At 38.3% G+C, this 24,598-nt stretch overlaps 3 protein-coding genes across 4 annotated transcripts in view; 1 reads left to right on the forward strand and 2 right to left on the reverse strand.

Annotated features, from left to right (window-relative positions):
* LOC135195244 (UDP-glycosyltransferase UGT5-like) overlaps window positions 1–1,419 on the reverse strand; it is a 13,780-nt gene extending 12,361 nt beyond the window's left edge. Inside the window, exon 1 of the mRNA XM_064221509.1 lies at window positions 1,224–1,419. The gene's annotated coding sequence lies outside the window, so the exon portion shown is untranslated. The remainder of the gene's footprint in view (window positions 1–1,223) is intronic.
* Window positions 1,420–3,262: 1,843 nt separating this feature from the next.
* On the forward strand, window positions 3,263–8,516 carry LOC135195531 (transmembrane emp24 domain-containing protein 5-like). Of its 2 annotated transcripts, XR_010310157.1 has the most exons (5): window positions 3,263–3,522; window positions 5,786–5,982; window positions 6,204–6,270; window positions 6,573–8,303; window positions 8,351–8,516. XR_010310157.1 is itself a non-coding variant. In XM_064221776.1 (4 exons), the coding sequence occupies exons 1-4, from the start codon at window positions 3,331–3,333 to the stop codon at window positions 6,801–6,803; spliced, it is 687 nt and encodes a 228-aa protein (XP_064077846.1). In that variant the 5' UTR covers window positions 3,263–3,330; the 3' UTR covers window positions 6,804–8,516. The 2 variants fall into 2 exon arrangements, 1 of the variants encoding a protein (XP_064077846.1); XM_064221776.1 differs by having other exon boundaries at window positions 6,573–8,516.
* Window positions 8,517–10,315: 1,799 nt separating this feature from the next.
* The window catches only part of LOC135195530 (mitochondrial 2-oxoglutarate/malate carrier protein-like), a 43,937-nt gene continuing 29,654 nt past the window's right edge, over window positions 10,316–24,598 (reverse strand). The window contains exons 4-6 of the mRNA XM_064221775.1: window positions 16,026–16,239; window positions 14,763–14,862; window positions 10,316–14,002 (exon numbers count right to left, since the gene is read on the reverse strand). Of these exons, the coding sequence (XP_064077845.1) occupies window positions 13,771–14,002; window positions 14,763–14,862; window positions 16,026–16,239 (546 nt within the window). The 3' untranslated portion in view covers window positions 10,316–13,770. The remainder of the gene's footprint in view (window positions 14,003–14,762; window positions 14,863–16,025; window positions 16,240–24,598) is intronic.

Consider the following 24,598-nt stretch of genomic DNA (forward strand, 5'->3'; position numbering starts at 1 on the left):
TGTAGTTGAAAGAGAGAGAGAGTAACCACTCACGAAGCTTCACACATGTAGGAGAGAGAGAGAGAGAGAGAGAGATTACTTACAGAGCTTCATAAATGGTTATCATCAGGATTTGTATTGTGTAACAGTACACTGACATGTAGGAGAGAGAGAGAGAGAGAGATTACACAACCTATCAGTAACTAAGCACGTAACGGTTTAGTTTAGTACCTCATCGAGGTGGTGTTTAGAATTCCACTACATGACCATCTACACACTCTTCTTTGATTTGCTATAGACAGTGGCGAGGTCACAAAAAGCGTCGAATCACGGTGAAATATAATTAAATTATCATGCTGAGTCATTGTTTATCTTATCAGAACTTATAAGATTGCTATAAGAGTAGCTAAAGTACTATATTGTATTCAGTTTAATGGAAGATATCTGGTGGAAACAGTTATATTTGCTTTCTGTGTATCTATCTAAACTTCACCCTGTTTCTATCTACCTACCAATATATATATATATATATAATATATATATATATATAGTATAATATATATAATTGTTTATTTTTCCTTCTTGGCTATACTTTATTATATATATATATATATATATATATATATATATATAGATATAAAGGTATAAGCCATGAAGGAAAAATAAACAATGGAGTTTCTGCAAGATTGTTTATTTTTCCTTCATGGCTATACCTTTATTTATGGATTCATCACATTCCAAACATTCGTGATTTAGTTATATATATATATATATATATATATATATATATATATATATATATATATATATATATATATGAACTCCCTCTGTCTATCTATACATCAATATATATATATATATATATATATATATATATATATATATATATGAACTTCGGCATTTATCTGTCTGTCTGTCTATAAAGAGGTACCAGATCATTTCAAAATCAGCAAAAACATCTATATTTCTATCAATTAATCTATCTATCCAGTGGAACTACATCACGCATAACAGCAAAAACCTCTGTCTATCTATCTATCTATCTATCTAGTAGGGCCCATAATTAACAAACAGCAAAAATATCTACTATATATATTTATCTGTCTAGCTATCAAGTTGAACCCATCAAAGTCCCATCAAAGAAAAAAAAACCATTATTTTGAAGAGCTCGTTCTCTACGACCGAATTCAAATTAATAATAATACTTAAAAACTTTATATTATAATATTGACAAGTTTACTCACTTTAAGAAGCCCTTGGCGTATTTACGACGTAGTTAAATGGTAACCGTAGTGTTTTATGGCCTCTTTTATTTACGGTGAACGCGACTCTATTCACGGTGTCACATGGTCACAGTCACGTAGTATGAGGCGGTTAACTGTCGACATAAGCCGGCGGTGACCAACATGATCGAAAGTTGTACCCAGATGGGCGACATTATCGTACTGCTCGCTGCCATTGTTATGTGGCAGGTAGTTTTTTCTATAATAAAATACATACTTTAAATCACAGTTCTTACGTTTTTTTTCCTGGAAAATATTTTCCAATTCGACATTTCATCCATTTTCGACGTCCAGACACATGGAATTTAAATGATCGACTTTTGCGCAAATGTATCCGAAGTTGTCGTACATATGGCTGCCAAAATGATCGCAGGTAGTTTATTCTTTTGGAATAAAAAAAATAAAAAAACTGTCGGTGTTCATACGTTTTTTCTTGGAAAATACTTCTCAGTTTGATATATCATCCATTTTAGCAGACACATCGAGTTTAAATGATTTACCGGGATGTTAAGTAGTGTAATTATCGTACATTAGGAGTTGCGTCTACAGTGTTTACTATGTGAAAGGATTCGATGAAGTCCACATCTTACCACAATGAAAATATTATAAACTTAATCTCTAAGAAATTAATCTTCATAGTCAAGCAGTCATTTTAACAAACATGAATTTAAACGTGTGAATATTTATTGCTGAATAAAAAAAAACATGAAATTAGAGACATTTAAAGTTAATATCAATTTACCTTGACCTGATCACGACACATATCGGGTCAGAGAGTGAAATCAGGATGTCAAAATGCTTTCTAGGCCTATATGAAAATTATAGTGTATGCACCATTAAGCTGTCCACTTTTTTAATATATGATTAATGGAAAACTAAGAAAAGATAGTTTTTATTAATTTTCTTTTTATGATTTAATGTTTCTGAGTAGTTCTGAATGATACTAAATATATGCTTAGTCTTTCACTAAATATCTCGGTTCATTTACCACTTTTCGCCACACTTATCACAACAGGACTTGGATTTGAATTGGAAATAAGTAAAGCGGCCCTTTCTTTTCGATCCCACGCACTTTGGCAGTAATGATCTTAACACTTGACCCGCCATTTGACTATGATTAATGGACATCGTTGCTTCTAAAGTTAAATAATGGAAGGCAACTTCGATGACGACAGGGGAAACTCCACTCAGGTGATAATCGTTCGTTTTCCCAAGTTTTTTTACGACAGTGAACAGACAACGATTTTTTAAATAATAGTCGTGGTGAATTTACATTTAAATCATTAATATATTAATTAATTATTTTTCATTGATAATTAAAAAGGTAAAAGTGAATTAGAACCTTTTTAAATGAAAAACTACTACGAAGAATGAAAGTATGAGAATCGAACATATTTGTAAACAACTTTCACATATGCCTGTTCTACCGCGCAGCGTAAGATGTACACGCAAGCCCGTTAAGTGGGAGTCTTCGTTAACTAAATATTATAGATGCTAATAAATGACAGACATTCATTACAAACCTCTAAATTATTCATATATAACGTCAAGTTTTGGTCAAGAATAAAGTATACCGTCTAACGTCAAAAAAAGGTATAAGATAAAGTATTACAAAATCATCCCATATGACAGGTGTATGAGGCAGCCAGATAATCGCAATTAATCTGCACTTATATATTATATATTGTAGACGCTAATAAATAACATACATTCACCATAAGTCTATAAATCATTTAGAAATAACGTCAAAATATGGCCTACAATTAAACATACCGAGTGAGCACCTACTCACACCGCAGGTTCGGGACAGCCGGATAATTCAGTCTTTGTTATCTATATATTTTATATATTAATAATTAATTAATAATTCCGAGTATTCGTTATTTTTATATTCCAGATACTAATCAATAATTAATATTCACCACAAATCTATAATCTAAAAATTAATGTATATTTAGAGCTTAAGATAAAGTCCGTCGACTAATCCCGCACCGTAGAATGTTAATCCTCCTTTCCCTCGCCAGTGACAGCTGTCAACACTGTGGTGTCGACTCTCGCACTTCAGAAAATGTCTCCGATAAACTTTTATTTCTTCACCCTCGTCGTGTACCTGTGCTTGTGCGTCTGCACCAGCGAAGACTGGGCATTCGACAATGCCCCGGGCATAGCGATGGACTACAAAATCCACATCGACGCCGGAAAAGAGGACTGTTATTGGCAATATGTCCACCCGGGTGCTACCATATACGTGAACATGCAGGCGAGTTTGATGTTTATTTCATGTTCTTTTTATAGTTGTTTTATATTTAAGTTTTTGTTGACTCATGATAATTTCTATTTATAAAATTTTATATTAACAAAATTTATCTTTTTAAGCTTAGCGACTGAATAAATTCACCAAATATTGGTCCCGGTACCGTAACCCATACGTGAACATCCAGTGAGTTTTAATAGTTTATTTCTGGTTTATTTTCAACAAATATTGTATTTAAACTTTGTAATAAATAAATATGATATTTCTACGTTTAAATCCTGTACAAAATTACTATATAAAGATCGTTATCTCAGCGTCAGCTCTTAAATTACCAACCTACATTCTATATACGTCAAACCATATTTCAAGATGCTAACACTTGTTGCTCTTCGTCATTATGTATAGCAGATTTTATGTTTGAAACCCTATAATGAACAAATATGATATATTTAAGTTTAAATTCAAAAAAAAAAAAATTGCTATTTACAGATCACAGGATCAGGATTAAATCTTAAATTAATAACCTACCCACTTTACGCTGAACCTTGATAAAGTTGCTGACACTTGTTGCTCAAACACTTTGCCGGTACCTTAAGTTGCATGATTTAATTTGCTAGAATTAAATTTTAATTAAATTTCTGAACTTTTCCCAGCCAGTTAGTTTTGAAAAACATGTTGAATTACTTCTTCTGATAATTGTTCCAACATATGTTGCCATGGGGTAGTTATAAGTTTGGTAGTAATTAATTACCATTACTTATTATTTATGTGGATGAATTTTCTATTTCATCCTTCTATTTGTCACCATTTTGACTTAGCCTAACAGGCTTATTATTATCTGTTACTAACTATCAGGCTAGTTACTAGCCAAGGCTATTTACCAGCTATTTCTTGGGTGTTTTTCAGATTCAGAAGCAAGATTTTTTAATTACATTTGCTTATTATTTACACAAATAAATTTCCTATTGGTCATTATATTAGTGTGACTGGCTGGTTATTATCTGTCACTTATTCTATATTAGCCAAAATTATGATTTATGAGGCTAGTTACTAGCCTAGGGTATTAACCAGATGTATTTTTGGGTGGTTTAAGGGTATTACGATGGAAAAACTAAGCTAGTATGAATTAAAATTAATTACTATTGTTTAATCCCAAAAAGATTAATTACTATTGTTTAGTCCCAATTTACATGCTCTTTTAAATACTAAGCATTTGAGAAATTATAGCCTAAGCCTGGGCAGTTCTAAATTGGTATCAGATGCCAATAACCTAGCCTAGCCTACTAGCCACGGTTACTAATTATGAGTGAATTATGTAAATCTAGATTGGTTGGAACAAATGGGCATACTTACCTGTAGGCTAGCAAGTCATGTTGGGCTAGTCGGTTCACAAAACATCTGTAGAGGTACTTGTTACACTGTCCTTCCTTCTAGGGCAAGTGGTTATTGCGGCAGATAACATTTATGCTACTCTCAGTTTCAAGACAGCTGGGACGCCAAATAGAGATATCGACATTTAGTGTTAGACTAGTTAATAAGCCATAGCTTTCCATCACATTGACAGAACTAAACATGATCAATCAATGTAGTATTAGTTATGCTTGAAATTTAGGCTATATTTCAGTAACTGTACTTTTTGCCTTTCATTAGCATAGCCTATTGTACAATGACAATGTAGGTAATTGAGCAGATTTTTTGTTTCTCAACACTATTTTAGTTATTAAAATTTCATAAGTAAACCACACGGGCTAGGATGTACACCATTAGTCATACTGTACTGTACTTGATGTAGGATTAAAATAATCCTTTTTGGCATATTATATGGAAAACTGTTGATTCTATCATGACTGACTGAAGTTTTCATCAAAGATTGTTTCTTAGTCCTGTCCGTTTTTGTATGACACTTCTGACCATTACATGTAGATTTTTTTTTATCTTTCTTTAGAATGTACTGTCATTTCTTATGTAGTGTTTCTTAATCTAGTCAGTTTTTTTATAAGAAACTTACTGGAAAAAAATTTTTTTCAATCAACTATTTTAAACATACTGTCGTTTCTTTCTCATTGTACATATTTTAATCCTGTTTTTAATATGAAATTTCTAACTATTACCCACTGAGTTTATTTTTACGTCATTCTTTAAACGTACAGTCGTTTCTTTCTCAGTGTATTTTAATCCTGCCCATTTTTTATATGAAACTTCTCACTATGACATACTTAAAGTTTATTCTTTATAGCTATCTTTAAACATACTGTCATCTTTTCTTCAGGTACTGAAAGGTGGGGATGGAATGGCAGGCCTAGCCGTTCGGAATCCCCAAGGAGAGATAGTTCATCCTTATACGTGGAAACAGTCATCTGAATACGAGGAAGTGGCAAAGACGGGTGGATATTACGGGGTCTGCATAGACAATCAGTTTTCACGTTTTTCTGGAAAGCTGATCAATTTATATATGACCACATTCAGGTAAGAGAAATATTTGTACATTGGTATTATTTCATCAATTCCTGTTACTGACTGGCATTTAAAAATCAATAATGATTATGTAATACATTCTTTATAAGCAAGAGGAGTTGGAGTAAGGTATACCACAAAAGAACATTGAAACGGTAGCTGTATAAAGCATATAGAGAATTGTATGAAGAGTTGATGGCAATGATTTTTTTTTTTTTTTATCTATTTACCAGATATGACATTTGGGAACAGTACACAAAAGAACTGGAGGAACTCGATATCAGTGTCAACAATTTTACGGTAAGAGAACCCCATTGCAGTTTTGTTAGATTTACCGATGAAAAACTGTACAATTTGAACTTTATGTTGATTTAATCAGTATTTTTAATTTAATCAGTAAATGTTTAGGGGTTTCGTTGCCTTGTATGGCCATTTTAACCATTTTAATTTTATTGTTATGTTCTATTGGAATTGGAACATAAAATTCAAGTCAAAGGCCAAACACTGGGACCTGCAATGAGGTCATATTGCACTTACGTAATTATTGTATTAAATTATAATTTTTGTGACAAATTAACTAACATCATTGTCCATCTGAACAGCACTCCATCAAAGGTGTTGATCAGCGTATCCACGAGATTCTCCTCTTCCAAAGCCAAGCCCGAGCGAAAGAAGCCAGAGACTTCCAGCTGCTCCTGAGCAACAACAGCTACGTCCAGTACTGGTCGATTATGTTGTGCACGGCCATCGTAGGAACTGGAGCTCTGCAGGTCTTTTTCCTGAGAAAGCTCTTTGAGTGCAAAGTTACAACCAAATCTGGAGGACGAGCATAAATGACCAGTAGTACTACTGGTGGGTGGAATATGAGTCATTTTGAAAAAGGTGTGCATTTCTTATATGCTGGCGAGTTGCACAAATTCAGGGGAAAAAGTAAGGCATTTTAAAAAGGTGTACAATTTGTAAATGCTGGCAGAATTGCTCAAATTCGAGGGAATATGTAAATCATTTTTAAAAAGGAGTACATTTTGTAAATGCTGGCTGAGTTGCAATCGAATTCAAGGGAATATGTAAGTCATTTTAAAAAAAGGTGTAGATCTCATCAATAATGGCAGTTGCGCAAATTGTCTCAAATTATCTGTACTTTAGAATCTCCTTTCTGCGCAGTGCGACTATCAGAGGAATCTGTTATTTTATTGAGATATTTGTATATGAAAGGCATATGTCACGAAAAAAGGGATGGGAGAAGTATGCGAGTGGGTGCTTTTATCGTATGGGAGATACTCCTAGGTGAATATATACTGTGCTTAAGGTATTGTCAGTATCTTCTTATATATTTTTATATATCTCACAGTATGGCCAAAAGACATTGCTTCCTAATGTTTCAAAATAGATTAAATATGGTAATGGCATTCCTTTTGCTTCTAAGGTTCACAAATTTGCAAGTTACAAAAGACTTGGAGAAATCTCATTGCACGAATGAGGTAGTTTAATCCTTTTTCAAAAATATTTTTGTAAGATTTTTATACATTTTTATTGATTTTATTGGGATATTTAAGTCTGTTAAGATGTTGAATACTTGAAAGTATTATTAAGTTTTTCCACGTTTTGAACAAAGGTCTTTTGACTGCGGTAGAAGGTAATGGTAACATTTACGTTTAGTGACTTTGTGCGTCATTTGCCAAGAATTTCAAGCTCTGTAATGTGTTCTGTTGTATATTTTCTTTAGGATACTCTTCTTCCAAACATATAATCATTGTGACTGTTAACGATGGGATGGTGCTTGATTTAATCCATCTCGTACAATGCTGTACTTAACTCTTTTGTATTATGCTTAATGCATTTCTGTGTTGACAATTTGTATCTAACAAGGAGAGAACTTGATGTTATTTTTTATTTTATGAAAATTATTTTGACAGGTTCTTTGGCTGACAAAGAACCATGGCAAGTTTTAAAAAGTTTTAACTTTATGTACATTTTCAATACGTCTTCCCAAAATGTACCAAGGCAGGTTTCTATCAAATTGAGCATATGGATGCTGCTTCCTTAGGAGGTACTAAAGTTGCAATTTTTGTAAACTCAGACATTTTAGAAACTGTATCTTGTTTTCTAAATATTCAGTGGCAACTTCTTCCTGTAGTAAAGCTTTATTGAACATTGGTATCCTCCTAATGATATCACACAAGACTTCGTTGTTACTAAAATTGCACTTTTGTTGTGCAACTTTTGTTAAGTTATATTTGATTGTAATCAGTTAATGTTATATTTGATTGTAATCAAAATGGTGCTCATTCTTCTCAAGAGAATATGACTTGGGTGATTTGTTTAATTGAAAGGTGTATAGTTATCAAATGAAATCTTGGGTGATTTGTTTAATTGAAAGGTGTATAGTTATCAAATGAAATCTTAGTTGAATGTAGGTTTTTACATATGATTTTTACAGTGACACACTATTCATGAATCAGTATTGTTATTATAAGGATAATGTGATTGATTATTGCCACTGACTTGATCTTTTATTTACCATTTTGAAAAAAATTTGCCACTGACATGATCTTTTATTTACCATTTTAAAAAAATGTAAAAACCATTGGCATAAAGTTTCCTCAAGCATGTTATGTACTGTAAATAATTTTTAATACAGTATATACTACACAGACATGTGCAGTACACAGCCAGTATATGTACTATATTTTAACGATGATCTTTTGTAGGACAGTTTATTCATTCCCAGGTATGAAATTGCTTCTGTATCAGTCACCAGGAGCAGTTCTGTCAGCTATATCCTCCTTGAGCTCTTTGGAATATGAGATTGAAACCTGGTGCCAAGCTGTGACTTATGAGGTCATTCAGTGCTGAAAAGGAAAATTGAGAGCAGAGGTTTGAACATGAGGAAAACCTCGCGGTTGTCACTAAGAAGCAATGCGTGGTTGAAGAGGGTGGAAATAAACATGGAAGAAAGAGGATATGACGGGGGTTGCACCTACGGGCAGAGAGAACTTTGCAAAGAACCTTAATGCCCTACAGAGTGCTGCATGAGGTGCACTGATGGCACTACCACCCCTAATTTTTCAAATCCTCGTAATTTATACACCATCCATTATACCACCTAGGATGTCTTATGACTGTCATGCAAGGCAGCTATACAAATTACAAACCTCTCTTAAAAGGACTTCAAAAATTCTCCTTTTGAACAAGTATTTAAAGGCTGCTGGAGACTAGGTAGTCAATTCAATAGGTAATCAATTTGTAAACCTAAAAGTTTGTTTTTCACAAGTTCTGTACATCCTCACAAAATGAGTTTGGCTCCCTCACTCATCTAGTCTCGCAACCAGCAAAGAAGGGTCATTACTTCGATGCCGGTCCATATAAAGAAATTTTCTCAGTTGTCCTAATTTATCATGAAACCAGAATATCCATTTTCACCTTAATTCTTCCCCTACTTACATTAAATCCTGATTTAAACAGTTAATTTTGGAAGAGTTAATTCCTCCTGCTGAAAGCATCCAGATTTGCTGAACAACAGCACCAATATGCAGTGAAACTTCTCAGTTCCAGAGTTCCTTTATTCCTCACACAGTTGGACTGGAACAGTCTCCCTGAGGTGTGTGCTCAATTGGAACCTCATTTCAAGAAAAGATGCATTTCAGGGAGTCCCTGGGTTACGCAGGTTCGGCTTACGACGTTCCGAGGTTAAGGCGATTTTCAATTCAGAAATTATTTCCAGGGTTACGACGCCTCCAACGTTCATCTGGCACAAGAAATATAACACCAAAAATGCAAAATAATCAATATTTGAAGGTTTTTTTGATGAAAAATGCATTAAGAATGCATTAAGAATGCAGTTTATAGAGTTTTGAATGCTTCCAAAGCATTAAAACTAAGGTTTTCTGAGGATCTTTTATGATATTCCGGCTTATGACGATTTTCGGGTTACAACGCGTCTCAAGAGCGGAACCCCCGTTGTAACCCGGGGACTGCCTACTATCCTAAAACAATTTTTGTATTTTAATAATTTACTTAGATTTTTATCCATTTAATTTGTCAATTTATTTTTTCTAACAACTGATCTCTTCTTTCTGACTCTCCTATTACCTCCTGTTACTTTCTTCTAATGAACACCATATTCTTTGGAAGATCGAATTACAAGTCAGTGGTTCGTGGGCTTATTCCATATGAATAAGATTCATCTTTTGAATATAATAATAATAATAAAACTATGAAATCTATTTTCACCTTAACTCTTCTCCTATTTACATTAAATCCTGATTTACTTAAATCTGGATATTGAAAACAAGATGTAGCCTTGTCTTCGTGAACTATTACAGGAATGGCATGAAAATTCAAATGAAAATTAACTTCTTGATGCTCCTTCATCAATTTTAATAAAAATTTCCATTGCACTAAATATTTTAATTTCTACAATATTATACAGTCCCTTGGTCAACATCACTACAGTATGTATATTTACAGTTTCCAGAATCTGTACAATGATATTAAAGTGTCCTGCTAAAGGAAGAGTAACCATCACACAAGATCATGCTGACACTCACACGAATATGGTCATGGAAATCATTAGCTACAATCCTAAATAGTACTCCAACAATCTGAATATAACATGCTAAAGCACTTTCATGTTCTCAATAACAATAACAGAAAAAACAACACTTAACCTTTATTCCAATGATACCGACAAACACGACTCAAAACTCGATAAAAACGTAAATGTACAGGAAATGGCTGCAGAAAGATATCGTAGCATAATTCCTTGACCAAAGAATATAGAAAAGGGCGTATATAATGCAGTACAAGCAAGATCATTTGTGAAATTCACCTAGATAACAGAAAATTTACAGTCATGTTCATATTTTTGCTTTCATCCCCAATGGGCTGGTATGTACTAAACACAACGTCCAGCAGAACTGCTAAGTTCAATGCCAGCCCCACGGGGATGAACGTAAAAACATGAAACTAAAGACAGTAACTTTCTCAAATTATCCCACCTCTACTGTATTATATACTGTACACCTATTTCTATATCTAGTGCAAAAATTACATTAAACAATATCTTAGTACAATCGTCGCCTTCACATTTACCAAAAATGTTAAATGTTAACAGCCAACAGCATAAATCATTTTGGTTCCTGTATCCCTAATGAAATGTCACTAACTCACGGCTCATTGTTCAAACAGTGTACAATACAATACAACAAACTGACCGACCTAATAGCCCACACATTAAGTTACATGCTGACTAAATACTGACGCCAATATCTATTTCTGATGAGTTTTCATTCGAGTACACAAATCATACAGTTACATCACCTATGATCAGTTTTATCTGACAAATGTTGAAATTTTAAACCGTCAATTAACTTAATTTTACTTCATATACATAGGTTAATGTACATTGTATTAACTTGACTGAATATTCATCCAAATGTTTTGAAAATAAATTACAGTACAATTTCTTAATAGTTGAAGTTTTAACACTGAATATATCAAACTAAATTTCACTACCACACACCTGAAGACATTTAACTGGCAAAAAATCAACAACACACCTTAGTCAGGATAATTACAATTTTTCTACCCTATTTCACTGTCAGATCTATTTTTTTCTCACTGCAAAATGACTTGCCCACCATTTCTATCTCAAAACAGATGGCACCTCTAATGCTTTGTTGTGCATGCAAAACGTCCAAACAAGCTTATTAACCAACTTTCTTAATGGATTTACAATACTAATCTATTTTACGATGCTACCGTGATCACAAACAACTTAGAACAAGCCCCAAATATTTGATAATACCTTGTGCATTAACTGGCTAAAACCTGTACATATACAATTCATCAAATAACTTAACCCATGGTCTGACAGCATTACTGCCGACTGCTTGCTTGCCTGGATCAGTCGATTTTTTCAGTGTTATTGCTTTTAAATGGAAATGATAAGGTTGCCCTTGCTTCCTGCTATTATTTTCTATTTTAATCTTGCTCGTTTCCTATCATTAAACTATATACATATATATTATATATGTGGAACCTATTCCGGCAACTCTTGATCACGCTGCTCAAAATGGTTCCGCCCTTTCTTGGCTTTCTTAAAAAAAACTATGGCAGCTGGATGCTTTAACTAGACTAGCTGAAATCACACTTTGATTCAACAACTAAGACAAACCAATATTCTTGAATATTCAATAAAATCCTTAGCAGATACTAACAAAAGTTGTAATCAACATTATCAACTTGCCTACAGCATAGGAAGAAGACTGGAAAAACAGATAACTACCAGTAACTTAAAATAAGCAATGACTTTACTATATTAATTGCCAATATCATACATATCACAAGTCTTTTTTTGTTTTTTCTTTCTCTTTGCACATCAGCAAAGAAATGATTAATTCAGCAGGGTACAGTAGTATTACCTTGCCATACCACGTAAGAATGTTAAAGACTGTTCATTTAAGTACCATCAACTGCTTGTGGAGTATACAGTGTTAGTAAGCGAATCAAACATTCTTTTGAACAACCAAAAGAACACATAAGTGGACTCGTCCCTTTCGGGAACTTTTTTTAAATAGTACCTCTAGCAATATGATGTGTTAGTTGTACAACGTTAACAAAGAAATGCACTAAAACTGCACCATAAACGATTGCCTTGTCTTCTTTAACAACGTGCGTTGGTCTAATTTTCTTGAAACCTTCCAAACTGAAGACCTAACCAGGGGAGTTGGTGAGTTAGTCAGGGTGTTAGTCAGCAAGTCTCTCATTACAATAAAATTGTCACAAGCATTTGATGAAAATGGACTGTTTTCTCTTATGATTGAGTCTGTATAACTCGCAAGAACAACAATGCTGTTGTGAAATGTTACATTAAAACACAACATTGCAATAACACTGTACATTACAGCGCACAAAATGTGTAGTCGCTCGTAAAAGTGCTAATTAGGCATTGAGAAAGGAAGACAAGAGTTTGAGAAATTAAAGAAAATAAATGCATGGTAAATGCAACTGAATGCATTAAGGAACTAGTTAAGAGTACATAATGTTTAAGTATCTTCAAGAGGAACTTTAGACAAAATCAACAAAATCCAAGCAAAATTTAAAAAATGCTGAACTGAAGTTTGTTGGGAGGTGGACTACTCATACAATTGAGCAAGACACAATTACCACTACAGCTCAAAATGAAAGTTAAAAAAAAGGCAAAATTTAAAAACCTGGACCTCTTTCAAACATTTCAAGACAACCCTTCTAGTGACAAGCTGACTTATGAAAATTTAAAAAGGGATTTAAAAAATACTCTGCCCTCTGAAAAGATTTCCACTGGCAAAATACGAGAACTGTGAAAAACTATGCCTCTTTGTCATTTAAAATTGATAAGCCTTGCAGTGTAAACACACAGTTTCTAAAAAAGCAATCATCTCGTACAATGCCTAAACTTCAGTGGTGTCCCTGATCCCTTTTAAGATGCATGCAGGTTTCCTGTTTATTTTCATTTCTACAATGATGACCCAGCATTAAAAATCTGCAATGGATTCAATAATGCCCAGCATGGTACCCCTAACCTAAGGGGAACCATGTCACTGGTAATAACAGCTACATCTTAAAAATATAAAACCAGAACATCATCCCACTCTTCTCATTTTATGTCAAAGAGATCCTGCTGAGGAGAATATGGCCCCATGTTAAAAAAAAAAAACAGCATAGTACCTGTCTTCCACCACAACCCACAATGTGTAATTAAAAAGGTCCAGTTTAATGGTTGTCATCATTAGCACCCTACCTACTACACCAACCAACTTAGAGACCACCTCCCTTTGCAGAGGCATCTCCCAAAATGACCTTCTTATATGTGATATTCAATTGCTCGAGGAATATGAACGTCAAGACAGTGTGAGGGCCCAGCCGCATGTAGTACGGGGTGAAACCTTTCCAGAGGGAAAAGAAGCCTTCGTTTCGAATGACCTTGGTAAGTACGTCCACGGCCCCTTTGTACTCTGGTTTCCCATCGATAATTTTCATGTTCTGGATTCTGGAAAGTTAAAAATGTTATCCAGAAATCTGTACTGGGTATTTTTCCCACAAACTGCACAGAACAGACATTTTAAAATCAGACACCACCTTACTTAGGAACATTCAAGAGATACGAACAAATGGGATCCCGAATCAAAACTGTTCACAGTGCTCCCTTTGGCCACCTGAAAGTTCAAATTTTGCTTTACGTGGCTATTCTGTACAGAACACTATTGTTTTAGGATGAAAAAATGTAAAGTACTGTATTGACTATATTATGCTGTACTTAAATAGGTGTGAAGAGTACAGTAACCAACTTACGAACAGCCATCCAGAACATAACTCATTCATGAGTAAGGTGGTGTCTGTGCTAGTAAAATTGATTTTTTAAAAATATTTTTCACTCATATCTAAAAATGGCATGCCCTAAGAATTATCTGTGCTTTAAAAAAAGTACTCTTACCAATTATAAAACCAAACTGATGGCAAACTTATCCAGACTATACCTGGGAGAAAGTCTTCAAACCTCATCTCAAGTAATTATAAAGAAGTTGCAATAGCCACTGAAACTAAGCAATAAAGACAGGCCTTCAGATGTCCAGAGGTCAAACGCAAGGATATTACAAACTTCAGATTAAAAACAAGACATGTAATCTCACATTTTCTAAAATTTCAATTAAAAATGCTCTTATAATTTACAATGAGAAATTGTATAGGTTTGCACAGTATTATAAAAAATATTTAAGCAATCATTTCAAAAAAGAAAATATCTATCATACCTTGTCTTAGCAATGTCAACAGGCATGGATGCAGCCGTAGTCACTAACCCTGAGATCATGGAGGCACAAAAATGAAGGAATATATTGTCCCTGAAGTAACCTGTAAAGAAATACATATCCAAATAACCATAACTAATTACATACAGGTAACATGAATGAAACGGAATATAAAATTTAGGCTAACAAGGTCATTCGGCACTGAAAGAGAAATCAAGACTGCAAAGGTTTTAATGGTGCAACAGAAGGAAAACCTCACAGTTGCACTATGCAACAATTGTCAGGAGAGGGTGGAAAGTAAGAAGGGAGAAAGAGAATATGAACGGCAGTACAGTAAATGGAATGAAAAGCGTTGCAGCTAGAGGACACTACAAAGAACCTTAAGTAGTACTTCCTACAGAGAACTAACAGCACTAACAACCTACAGAGATGCAGGTAACAGAAGACGCACTAATACAAAGAATATTATTCAAGTAATGATACAAGTGTCATATCAGCAATGGATGCTTCAGGAATCAATTTCCCTCATGCTCAGTTCTACTGAACTAGGGATAACAAAATTGAGATTCCAAGACCCAATAATAAATTGAATATAAAAATTAGGCCAAAGACCAAGAGGTGGGACCTATGATGAAGTCATTCAACACTGAAAGGGAAATTGAAAGTAAAAGGTTTTGAAGGTGTAACAGGAGGAAAACCTCTAACTGCACTACAAATCAATTGTTATGAGAGGTTGGAAAGTAAGATGGAAGAAAGAGAATAGGAACAGAGGTACAGAAATAGGAAAGAAAGGAGTGGCAGCTAGGGGCCTACAGCGCAATGAGTGAGGTGCTCTAACAGTGCTAACCGATTCCCTATGGGGAAGACCCAATAATGAATATCAATCCATACCTGGATTCAACAAATACTTGAAAACGAATCAATGCAAAATTAAACGATTAAGCAACATCAATAAGTACATAAACTACAAAAAATACAACCCTGCATTTTACACAAATGTTGGCTTTGATTAAGTGAAGTTGAATCTGCAATGAAGGATCACTTATTAGCAGACTTCTCTGGGTAACAGGCATGACATTCAGCTGAAGGGGAAATTGAGAGTAGAAAGGTTTGAAAGATGTAACAAGAGGAAAACCTCGGAGTTGCACTCACTATGAAACAATTGTTAGACACCGGATTGCAAGATGGAAGAAAATAATGAGTAATACTTGTACTCTTCAAACAGTTTCTCTCCATTTACTAATCCAAATACTTCCAACGTCTCACCTGTGCCTATAAGTGCCTGTTTTGCTTGTGAATAAGAAGCCAGCTGGGCTGCGTTGACAACCATAGCACGGCCCATCGTAGGGATGGCCCCTCTCCAGAGGGTGAAGAGACCCTCTTCACGCGTCATGCGAACCAACGCGTCAACTACATTTTTGTAGTTTCGTCTCTCGGCGGGAGGGAGTCGGCCATCTGACGTCATTCGGATCAAGGACACCTAAGAAATAAAAAGAAAATTAATTTCTTAAGCAACAAAGTACTATACGTAATGTTCTCTCATATGAGTCAAGAAATGTTATTGTTATTATACAATTAAGTTTTTTCATACTTACCTGGCAGATATATATATAGCTGTATTTTCTGAAGTCCGACAGAATTTCAAAACTCGCGGCACACACAGTGGGCGGCCAGGTGGTAGTACCCATTCCCGCCGCTGGGAGGCGGATATCAGGAACCATTCCCATTTTCTATTCATATTTATTAATGCCACTGTCTCCTGAGGGGAGGAGGGCGGGCAATTTAATTATATATATCTGCCAGGTAAGTATGAACAAACTTAATTGTATAATAACAATAACATTTTGTTCATGCAACTTACCTGACAGATATATATATAGCTGAATCCCACCTTCGGATGGTGGGAAGAGACAGAATAGGATTTTTTAGGAAACTTAAATTAAGTAGATGATATACATCTTGGTTCCTCACCTGTTTGCAAAGTAGACTATGTGATTACTGTCACTTAAGGCTGCTTTTGCTTAAATCAGAGTTGCCAGCCAGGTGGAGACCTGTAGTGCTGGTGCGCTCTGGATGATCTGTCAACGGGTACGAGACCTCAACGTGACAAGACCATCGAGGCCATACATATGAGGGCAACGAAGCAACTGACCACCACCTGACCAACTACAGGCAGTCCCCGGGTTACGACGGGGGTTCCGTTCTTGAGATGCGTCGTAAGCCGAAAATCGTCGTAAGCCGGAACGACGCTTGGAAATATGTCTTAAACTAATAAAAAGTTATAAAAACCTTACTTGTAATCCTTTGGTTACACTACATGTTGTTTCCTGTAGTTTTATGTACAACCTGGAGTTATTTTCATAAAGAATGTTGGTTCTTGAAGGTAAAAACTATTGTAATCCTCTGGTGACACTACATTCTTGAAGTTTTATTTACAACCTGGAGTGATTTTGCCAAATCTTGAGGGCTACAAGAACAGCTGATTACTATTTACGTATCATATAGACTAATTAAAGTAAACGTATCTTTAAATAGGCTTATATATTAGTATCAACAAAACATTTCCTGCTTGAGTCAGAGGCCGTTTAATGAAACGAACACTTCTCTGTCCTATCTGTTCAGAAAATAAATGTTACGTCAATCCCCGAGACGGTGACCATTGTTGCCAAGGCGTCTCTCTCTCTCTCTCTCTCTCTCTCTCTGATCAAATTACACTGGAACTTTGACATATGATTGCCCTTATATACGAATGTTTTGAGATACAACAGAAAATTTGCGAAAATATAAGCTTTGATATACAACGAAATATTTGAGATACGATTTTGCGATGAGTGTTAGTTGTATAGGCGACCGATGAATGGCGTTCAGTCTGTTTGTTTGTTGGTGCTGCATGTTAACGTCGTTGTTTAGTTCGTTGTATTTGCGCCTATTTTTCGTGTTATTTTGTCTATTTTATTATTAACCATGGTCTCAAGCTAAAGACAAAGCAGGTGATAAGAAAAAACCCAAGAAAATGATTTCGATGGAAGCAAAACATGAAATTATAGCAAAGCATAAAACCTTCCAAAGGCATCACCATTATTTCTAAACTACAAACTGATTAAAATAAAAAAAATAAAAATTAGTTTAGCAATGTTATTTCATTTGTGTTTATTACGTAGTTATTAGTGTACATACGTAAATAAAAGAGAACAAATCGTTCCCTGCCACCCTTCCATACCTCCTCCCCCTGCTGGCCTCACGTCATCTTTCGTTGTGTTAAGTAAAATTCCTTTCTTTTTTTTAATTGATTTTATTAACATTTATTATCATTTATCACATTGCTGTTATTTTATCATTATGTGTGTTATTAACTCGTTTATTTGTGTATAATGTGTAATATTATATGTAATTTAGCTGTGTTTAGGTGTGGTTTCATACCGCTAGAACGGATTAATACATATTACATGTTATTTTAAATGGGAAAAAAATGCTTCGAGATACAACTGTTTTGATATACGAACGATGGGTAAACGGAACAAATTAAATCGTATGTCAAGGTTCCAGTGTACTGGATAATGTCTCTCTTTGGATACTTCGATTTTGCCAAATCTTGAGGGCTACAAGAACAGTTGATTACTATTTACGTATCATATAGACTAATTAAAGTAAACGTATCTTTAAATAGGCTTATATTATTAGTATCAACAAAACATTTACTGGCATGAGTCAGAGGCCGTTTAACGAAACTAACACTTCTCTGTCCTTAACTCGGAGCGTCGGAAGACACCTCTCTCTCTCTCTTCCTCTCTCTCGTCTCTCTCTCTCTCTCTCTCTCTCTCTCTCTCTCTCTCTCTCTCTCTCGTTGTAATCTAACCAGAAACTTCGTTTTGTTATTATTACTGGAAACAAGCAATGATTTTTTTCATTATTTGTGCTTTTGGACTGTTTTATGTAAACTTTGCCACTGCAAGCTAGTATGTATTCATTCGCTCGGAAACTAGTTCGGCATATGAGGCGTCACTAAAAATCATAGAAAAATACGACATAAAAAGTGTCGAAAATCACTATAACCTCAAAATTTTTGTTGTAATCTAACCAGAAACTTATTTTTATTAATATACTGTGCTAAACTATAAAGGATTTTTATCATAGTATGAGTTTTTTAAAAGCGTCGTTAACTCGGAGCGTCGGAAGCGTCAGCGTCGTAACCTCGGAACAAGCGTCGTAACCCAGGACGGATTTTTCCATTGAATATTTAAGAAAAAGCGTCATAACCTCGGAACGTCGTAAGCCGGAACCGTCGTAACCCGGGGACCGCCTGTATTCAAAAAACCCCTTAAAACTAACTAAAGGATGGGAGATCTTCACATAAGACTCGCCACAACCTACAACAACAAAAACTAACCTAATCCTAACTAAGGGATAGGGAAAGAGCTACTTCCGGACCCCAAGACTGTGTCCGCAGAAACGTATGGCCCCAGTGAATTACAATCGTCATAAATCGTTCTCACATCCCTTAGGTAATGTGAGGCGAAGACGGAGTTACTCCTCCAAAAGATGCAATCAAGAATGTCCTTGATTGACATGTTCTTTTGGAAGGCAAGAGAGGTAGCGACAGCTCGAACTTCGTGAGCTTTCACTCAAATCAGTCTTCTGGAAAGATGAATGAGGCTCCTTAATGACGTCCCTTAGAAAGAAAGCAACAGCATTCTTCGATAAAGGTAACTCTGGTCTCTTCACAGAGCACCAGAGATTACCTGAGGGTACCTCTTACCTCTTTTGTTCTATGTACATAGAACTTGAGAGCCCTGACCAGGCACAGGACTCTCTCTGGTTCTTGGCCCACCAGACTTGACATACCCTTGATCTCGAAAGTTTTCGGCCAAGGATTCGAAGGATTTTCATTCTTCGCCAAGAAAGTTGGGTTCAACGAGCAGACAGCATTGTCTCCTTTGAATCCCATTAAATTACTAAACGCTTGAATCTCACTAACTCTCTTAGCCGTCGCAAGAGAAGTTAGGAAAAGAGCCTTCCTTGTCAAGTTTCGAAGAGACGCTGCCTGAAGCGGTTCGAAAGGACTTGACATAAGGAACTTAAGAACCACGTCAAGGTTCCATGACGGAGGTCTCATTTGAGGAATCTTCGAAGTCTCGAAAGATTTTAAAAGGTCATGAATGTCCTTGTTGTCAGAAAGGTCAAGGCCTCTGTGCCTAAAAACCGCTGACAACATGCTTTTATATCCCTTGATGGTAGGGACCGCTAATTTCTGCACATTTCTGAGAAAGAGCAGAAAATCAGCTATCTGGTTCACAGAGGTCGAGGAAGAGGAAACTCCCTCCTTTTTACACCATGCCTGAAGGAAGCCCACTTCGATTGGTAAACAGCTCTTGTGGAAGCACGTCTTGCATGTGCGATTGCTCTCGCAGCTGCTTTCGAAAAACCTCTCGCTCTGGCCAACTTTTCGATAGTCTGAACGCAGTCAGACCCATAGCGGAGAGGTTTTTGGTGAAACCTTTCGAAGTGAGGCTGTTTGAGTAGATCTTTCCTCCAGGGCAATGTCCTTGGAAAGTCTACAAGGAAAGACATGACCTCTGTGAACCATTCTCTCGCTGGCCACATCGGAGCGATCAGGGTCAACCTCGTCCCTTCTTGAGGCCGCAAACTTCCTCATGACTTCCCCAAAATCTTGAATGGTGGGAAGGCGTACAGGTCTAGACCCGTCCAATTCCAAAGCAACGCGTCTACCGCGATCGCTTCTGGATCCAGGACCGGGGAGCAATAAAGAGGAAGTCTCTTGGTCCTTGACGTCGCGAATAAGTCGACCAGAGGACGTCCCCACAACGTCCAAAGGTCTCGACACACGTCCTTGTTCAAGGTCCATTCCGTCGGTAGGATTTGTTCCCGACGACTGAGAAGATCTGCCCTGACGTTTTGCACTCCTGCAATGAACCTCGTCAGGATTGTCACATTTCTTCTCTTTGACACAGCAGAATCTCTATCGCCAGGGAAAACAAAGTTCTGGAGTGTGTTCCTCCCTGATTTCTCAAATAAGCGAGTGCTGTGGTATTGTCTGAGTTTACCTGAACAATCTTGTTCTTCAAACTCCTTTCGAAGAACTGCAGGGACAGAAATATTGCTGCCAGTTCTTTGACATTTATATGCCAGGCTACCTGTTCCCCTCTCCAGGAGCCTGACACTTCCTTCCCTCCTAGTGTGCTCCCCAGCCCGTGATGGAAGCGTCGGAGAACAACACTAGGTCGGGGCTCAGAAGACTTAGGGACACGCCCTCCTGAAGCTTCTGAGGGTCCAACCACCATCTTAGATGGTTCTTTATCGGAAGCGATATTCTCAATATGGCATTGAGATCGTCCTTAGGCCTTCCACTCGTCCGACAAGGAAAAATTGGAGAGGCCTGAGGTGCAGTCTTCCCAAGGAAACAAACCTTTCTAGCGAGGAAAATGGTTCCCCCAGCAAGACTCATCCATTCCCTCGCCGAGCAAGTCTCTTTCCCTAGGAAGGCTGAGATCTTTTCTAAGCCTAGCCGCTTACGTTCCTGGGACGGAAACGCTCGAAAAGCCACTGAATCCATCTGAATCCCCAGATACACGATGGACTGTGTTGGGGGTCAGATGCGACTTTTGCGAAGTTGACCAGAAGTCCCAGGGACTTTGCTAGGGCTAAAGTGAACTGCAAGTCCTTCAGACACTTCTCTCTCGACGACGCTCTGATCAGCCAGTCGTCGAGGTACAGGGAAACTCTTATCCCCGAAGAGTGTAGCCACCTCGCCACGTTCTTCATGACTACAGTGAACACCATTGGAGCCGTGGTCAGGCCGAGAAACACATAGCTCTGAACTGCACACTTTTTTGTCTAAGACAAACCTTAGATACTTTCTTGAAAGAGGGTGGATCGGGATGTGAAAGTACGCGTCCTGCAAGTCTAAGGACACCATCCAGTCGCCCGGTCTCAAGGCTCCCAGAACAGAATGAGGCGTCTCCATCGTGAATTTTGGTCTTTTCCACGAAAAGATTGAGCCTGCTTACATCTAGAACTGGACGCCACAAAAACTGACGACTGCTTCGGTACTAGGAAAATCCTGTTGTAAAAACCTGGAGACATCCCAGGTCTGCGACTTTTTGTTCCACCGCTCTTTTTCTCGATCATTTGTTGAAGGAGATCGAATAATACTTGCTTCTTCTCTCCCTGATAGGATGGAGAAAGGTCTCTGGGAGTCGTAGAAAGAGGAGGAAGATCTAAAAGGGGATCTTGTACCCCTGCTCCACGATCTTGAGGGACCAAGAGTCCGTGTCCCTCTCTCTCCACGCTCCCGCAAAAAACTTCAGTCTGGCTCCGACTGGTGTCTGAAGGACATGCTTCTCACTTGGAAGGCTTTGACTTAAAGGAAGCTCTTCCTCGTGAAAACCCTCTCCCTCGAGGAGCTGCTCTCGAGGGGGGCCCCACGAAAGGGCTTAACCTTCTTCGGCGGTCGAACCGCAGCTGAAGAGGTTGAAGGTACTGCCGAACGTCTTGTAGACTGGGCTAAAAGGTCCTGCGTTGCCTTCTCTTGCAAACTGTTAGTCAGGTCCTTTACTAAAGTCTGGGGGAAGAGATGGTTCGAAAGAGGAGAAAACAGCAAATCCGCTTTCTGACTGGAGTTACTGAACGAGCTGTGAAATTGCACAGCACAAAAGTCTCTTCTTCAATAAGGCCGTTCAAAATGAGAGACGATCTCCTCCGAACCATCCCTGACGGCTTTGTCTATACATGCTAACACGCTGGACAGCTCCCCCAGACTGAGAGATTCTGGGCTTCTCGCTTGCAGATCCAGAACTCCCAAGCACCAGTCAAGGAAGTTGAACACTTCAAGAGTCCGGAGAGCAACCCTTCAAATGATGGTCCGTCTCCGTAGAAGGTCCAGGTCACTTTAGCAGAGGATAAAAGAGACCTCCTCTGCGAATCACCAAGCTGGAGAAATCTCCTTGAGCTGAAGAAGGGATACGAACTCCTACTTCTTCTTTGGTTCTATACCAAATGCCCCCTTTCCCGCTGAGTCTAGCTGGAGGCAAAGCGAAAGTCGTCTTGCCTTGATCTCTCCTTCGTACCATCCAATCTTGGAGTTTCTTAAACGCACGTTTTAGTGGAGAGCGAAGTTTTCATCTCAACAAACTCCGGGGTTTTACCAGTCTTAGGATGATGAAAACTGCGAAGGAGGAGACTTGGGAGCTGCAGGCTGAAACTTGTCTTCGAAAGAAGAAGGGGCCGCAGAAGGTTCCTCTTCAACCGAGTCAGCCGAACTACTCAGCTCTCCTTCTTCTCTACACGGAAGCGGAGACCGCCTGTCCGGAGAGGGCGTACTAATGTCGGGTCTTGACTTAATCAAAGGACCCCTATCCTTACTAGATGAAGCCTTATTTCGGCTGTCTTCTTTATGACGCTTACCACTTGAAGCAGGTAGAGCGTCCTGACGAGGACGAGCGTCCTTAGCGACAAACACCCGAGGCAGCCATCACTTGACAGAGAAGCGTTCCTTGACGTTTTCTTAAAACGAAAAGGGAAGACATTTTAGCTGGAAAATTCTTTTTTTACGTGGCCATGTGCGGCGCAAACTAGCGTCTTGGGGTACGACTTCTTGGTCGGAGTCCCCAAAAAGCAGCGGTCTTGAAAAGCGCCCTGAACGTCCTGGCGAGCGTCCTGCCAAGCGCCTGGCGAGCGTCCTGGCGAGCGTCCTGCCGAGCGTCCTGACGAACGTCCTGCCTAGCGTCCTGACGCCGAGCGATCCTGACAGCGTCCTGTCGAGCGTCCTGCCGAACGTCCTGCCAAGCGTCCTGCCTAGCGTCCTGCCTAGCGTCCTGCCTAGCGTCCTCCTCAGCAAAAGTGTCTTGACGCAACGTCCTTCTAGAGGACGCAGATCGGCGAATCGCCGAAGGAGAAGCGATCGGCGAACGAGACGAAGTAGGAGAGGGAGAAGGAGACTGCTTCGTCCTCTTGACGGGCAGTCTAAGGTCCTTCCTCCGCTTAGGCTCGACTGCTGCTGGGCGAGTCCTCTGAGCGCATAAGCGTTGATAGCTGGTCCTGAGGGACAAAAGATGTTCTTCGTTGGAGAGAACGAACAGAGGAAGCAGGACTGATCCTGCGAGAAGACGAGGGGCGATGGGACGCCTCCTTCCTTCTCACAGGTACAGCTACCTGCTTCTCAGGGAGACCGCCGTGCACGCAACCCAGCGTCCTCATTGGAGGAGATCTTACCCCTGTTTCTGACGGCAGAAAAGCGTCATACGCATCCTCCGACGAAAGCGGCGATACAGGACGTGAAGCGTCCTCAACACGAAACGTCCTTTTCAGAGGACGAGAGTCTCTCCGAGCGCTCCACCCCTTGCGCGGGGAGGACGCTTCGGAGGACGAAAAGCACTCTTTCAGGACGCGCGCTCGTGCGCGCTCCTTGGCAGCCTGGGACTTTTGCCACAAGGCCTGCCGAAGGGACGCCAGATCGGTGGGTGAGCACCCGTAACCCTCTTGCGGCTTTCGACATACCCTCTCCCTGAGTCTTGGGAGTCTGATAGAGGTCTAGGCCTAGAGGCATTATGGGGCCGATCTGACGCCCCTCCACCACAACTAGGGGCACGATCACACACTTGCCCACCGACCAGTTTCCAAGGCTTTCACTTTGGTCTCCAGAGTGCGAAGAGACTCCAAAATAAGAGAGAGAGCATTAGCTTCTCCCGACAGAGCAGAATCAGAGCCCGAAGGCAACACAGGTTTAGGGGTTGCAAACTCTACAGGTGTTAATACAGGAGAGATGTTAGCCATTACCTTTGGTAGAACCACTCCTGGAGGAAGACCTCCTAATCCTATCGCGC

The sequence above is a fragment of the Macrobrachium nipponense genome, chromosome 16, assembly GCF_015104395.2.
Source record: "Macrobrachium nipponense isolate FS-2020 chromosome 16, ASM1510439v2, whole genome shotgun sequence".
Classification (NCBI taxonomy): Eukaryota; Metazoa; Arthropoda; class Malacostraca; order Decapoda; family Palaemonidae; genus Macrobrachium; species Macrobrachium nipponense.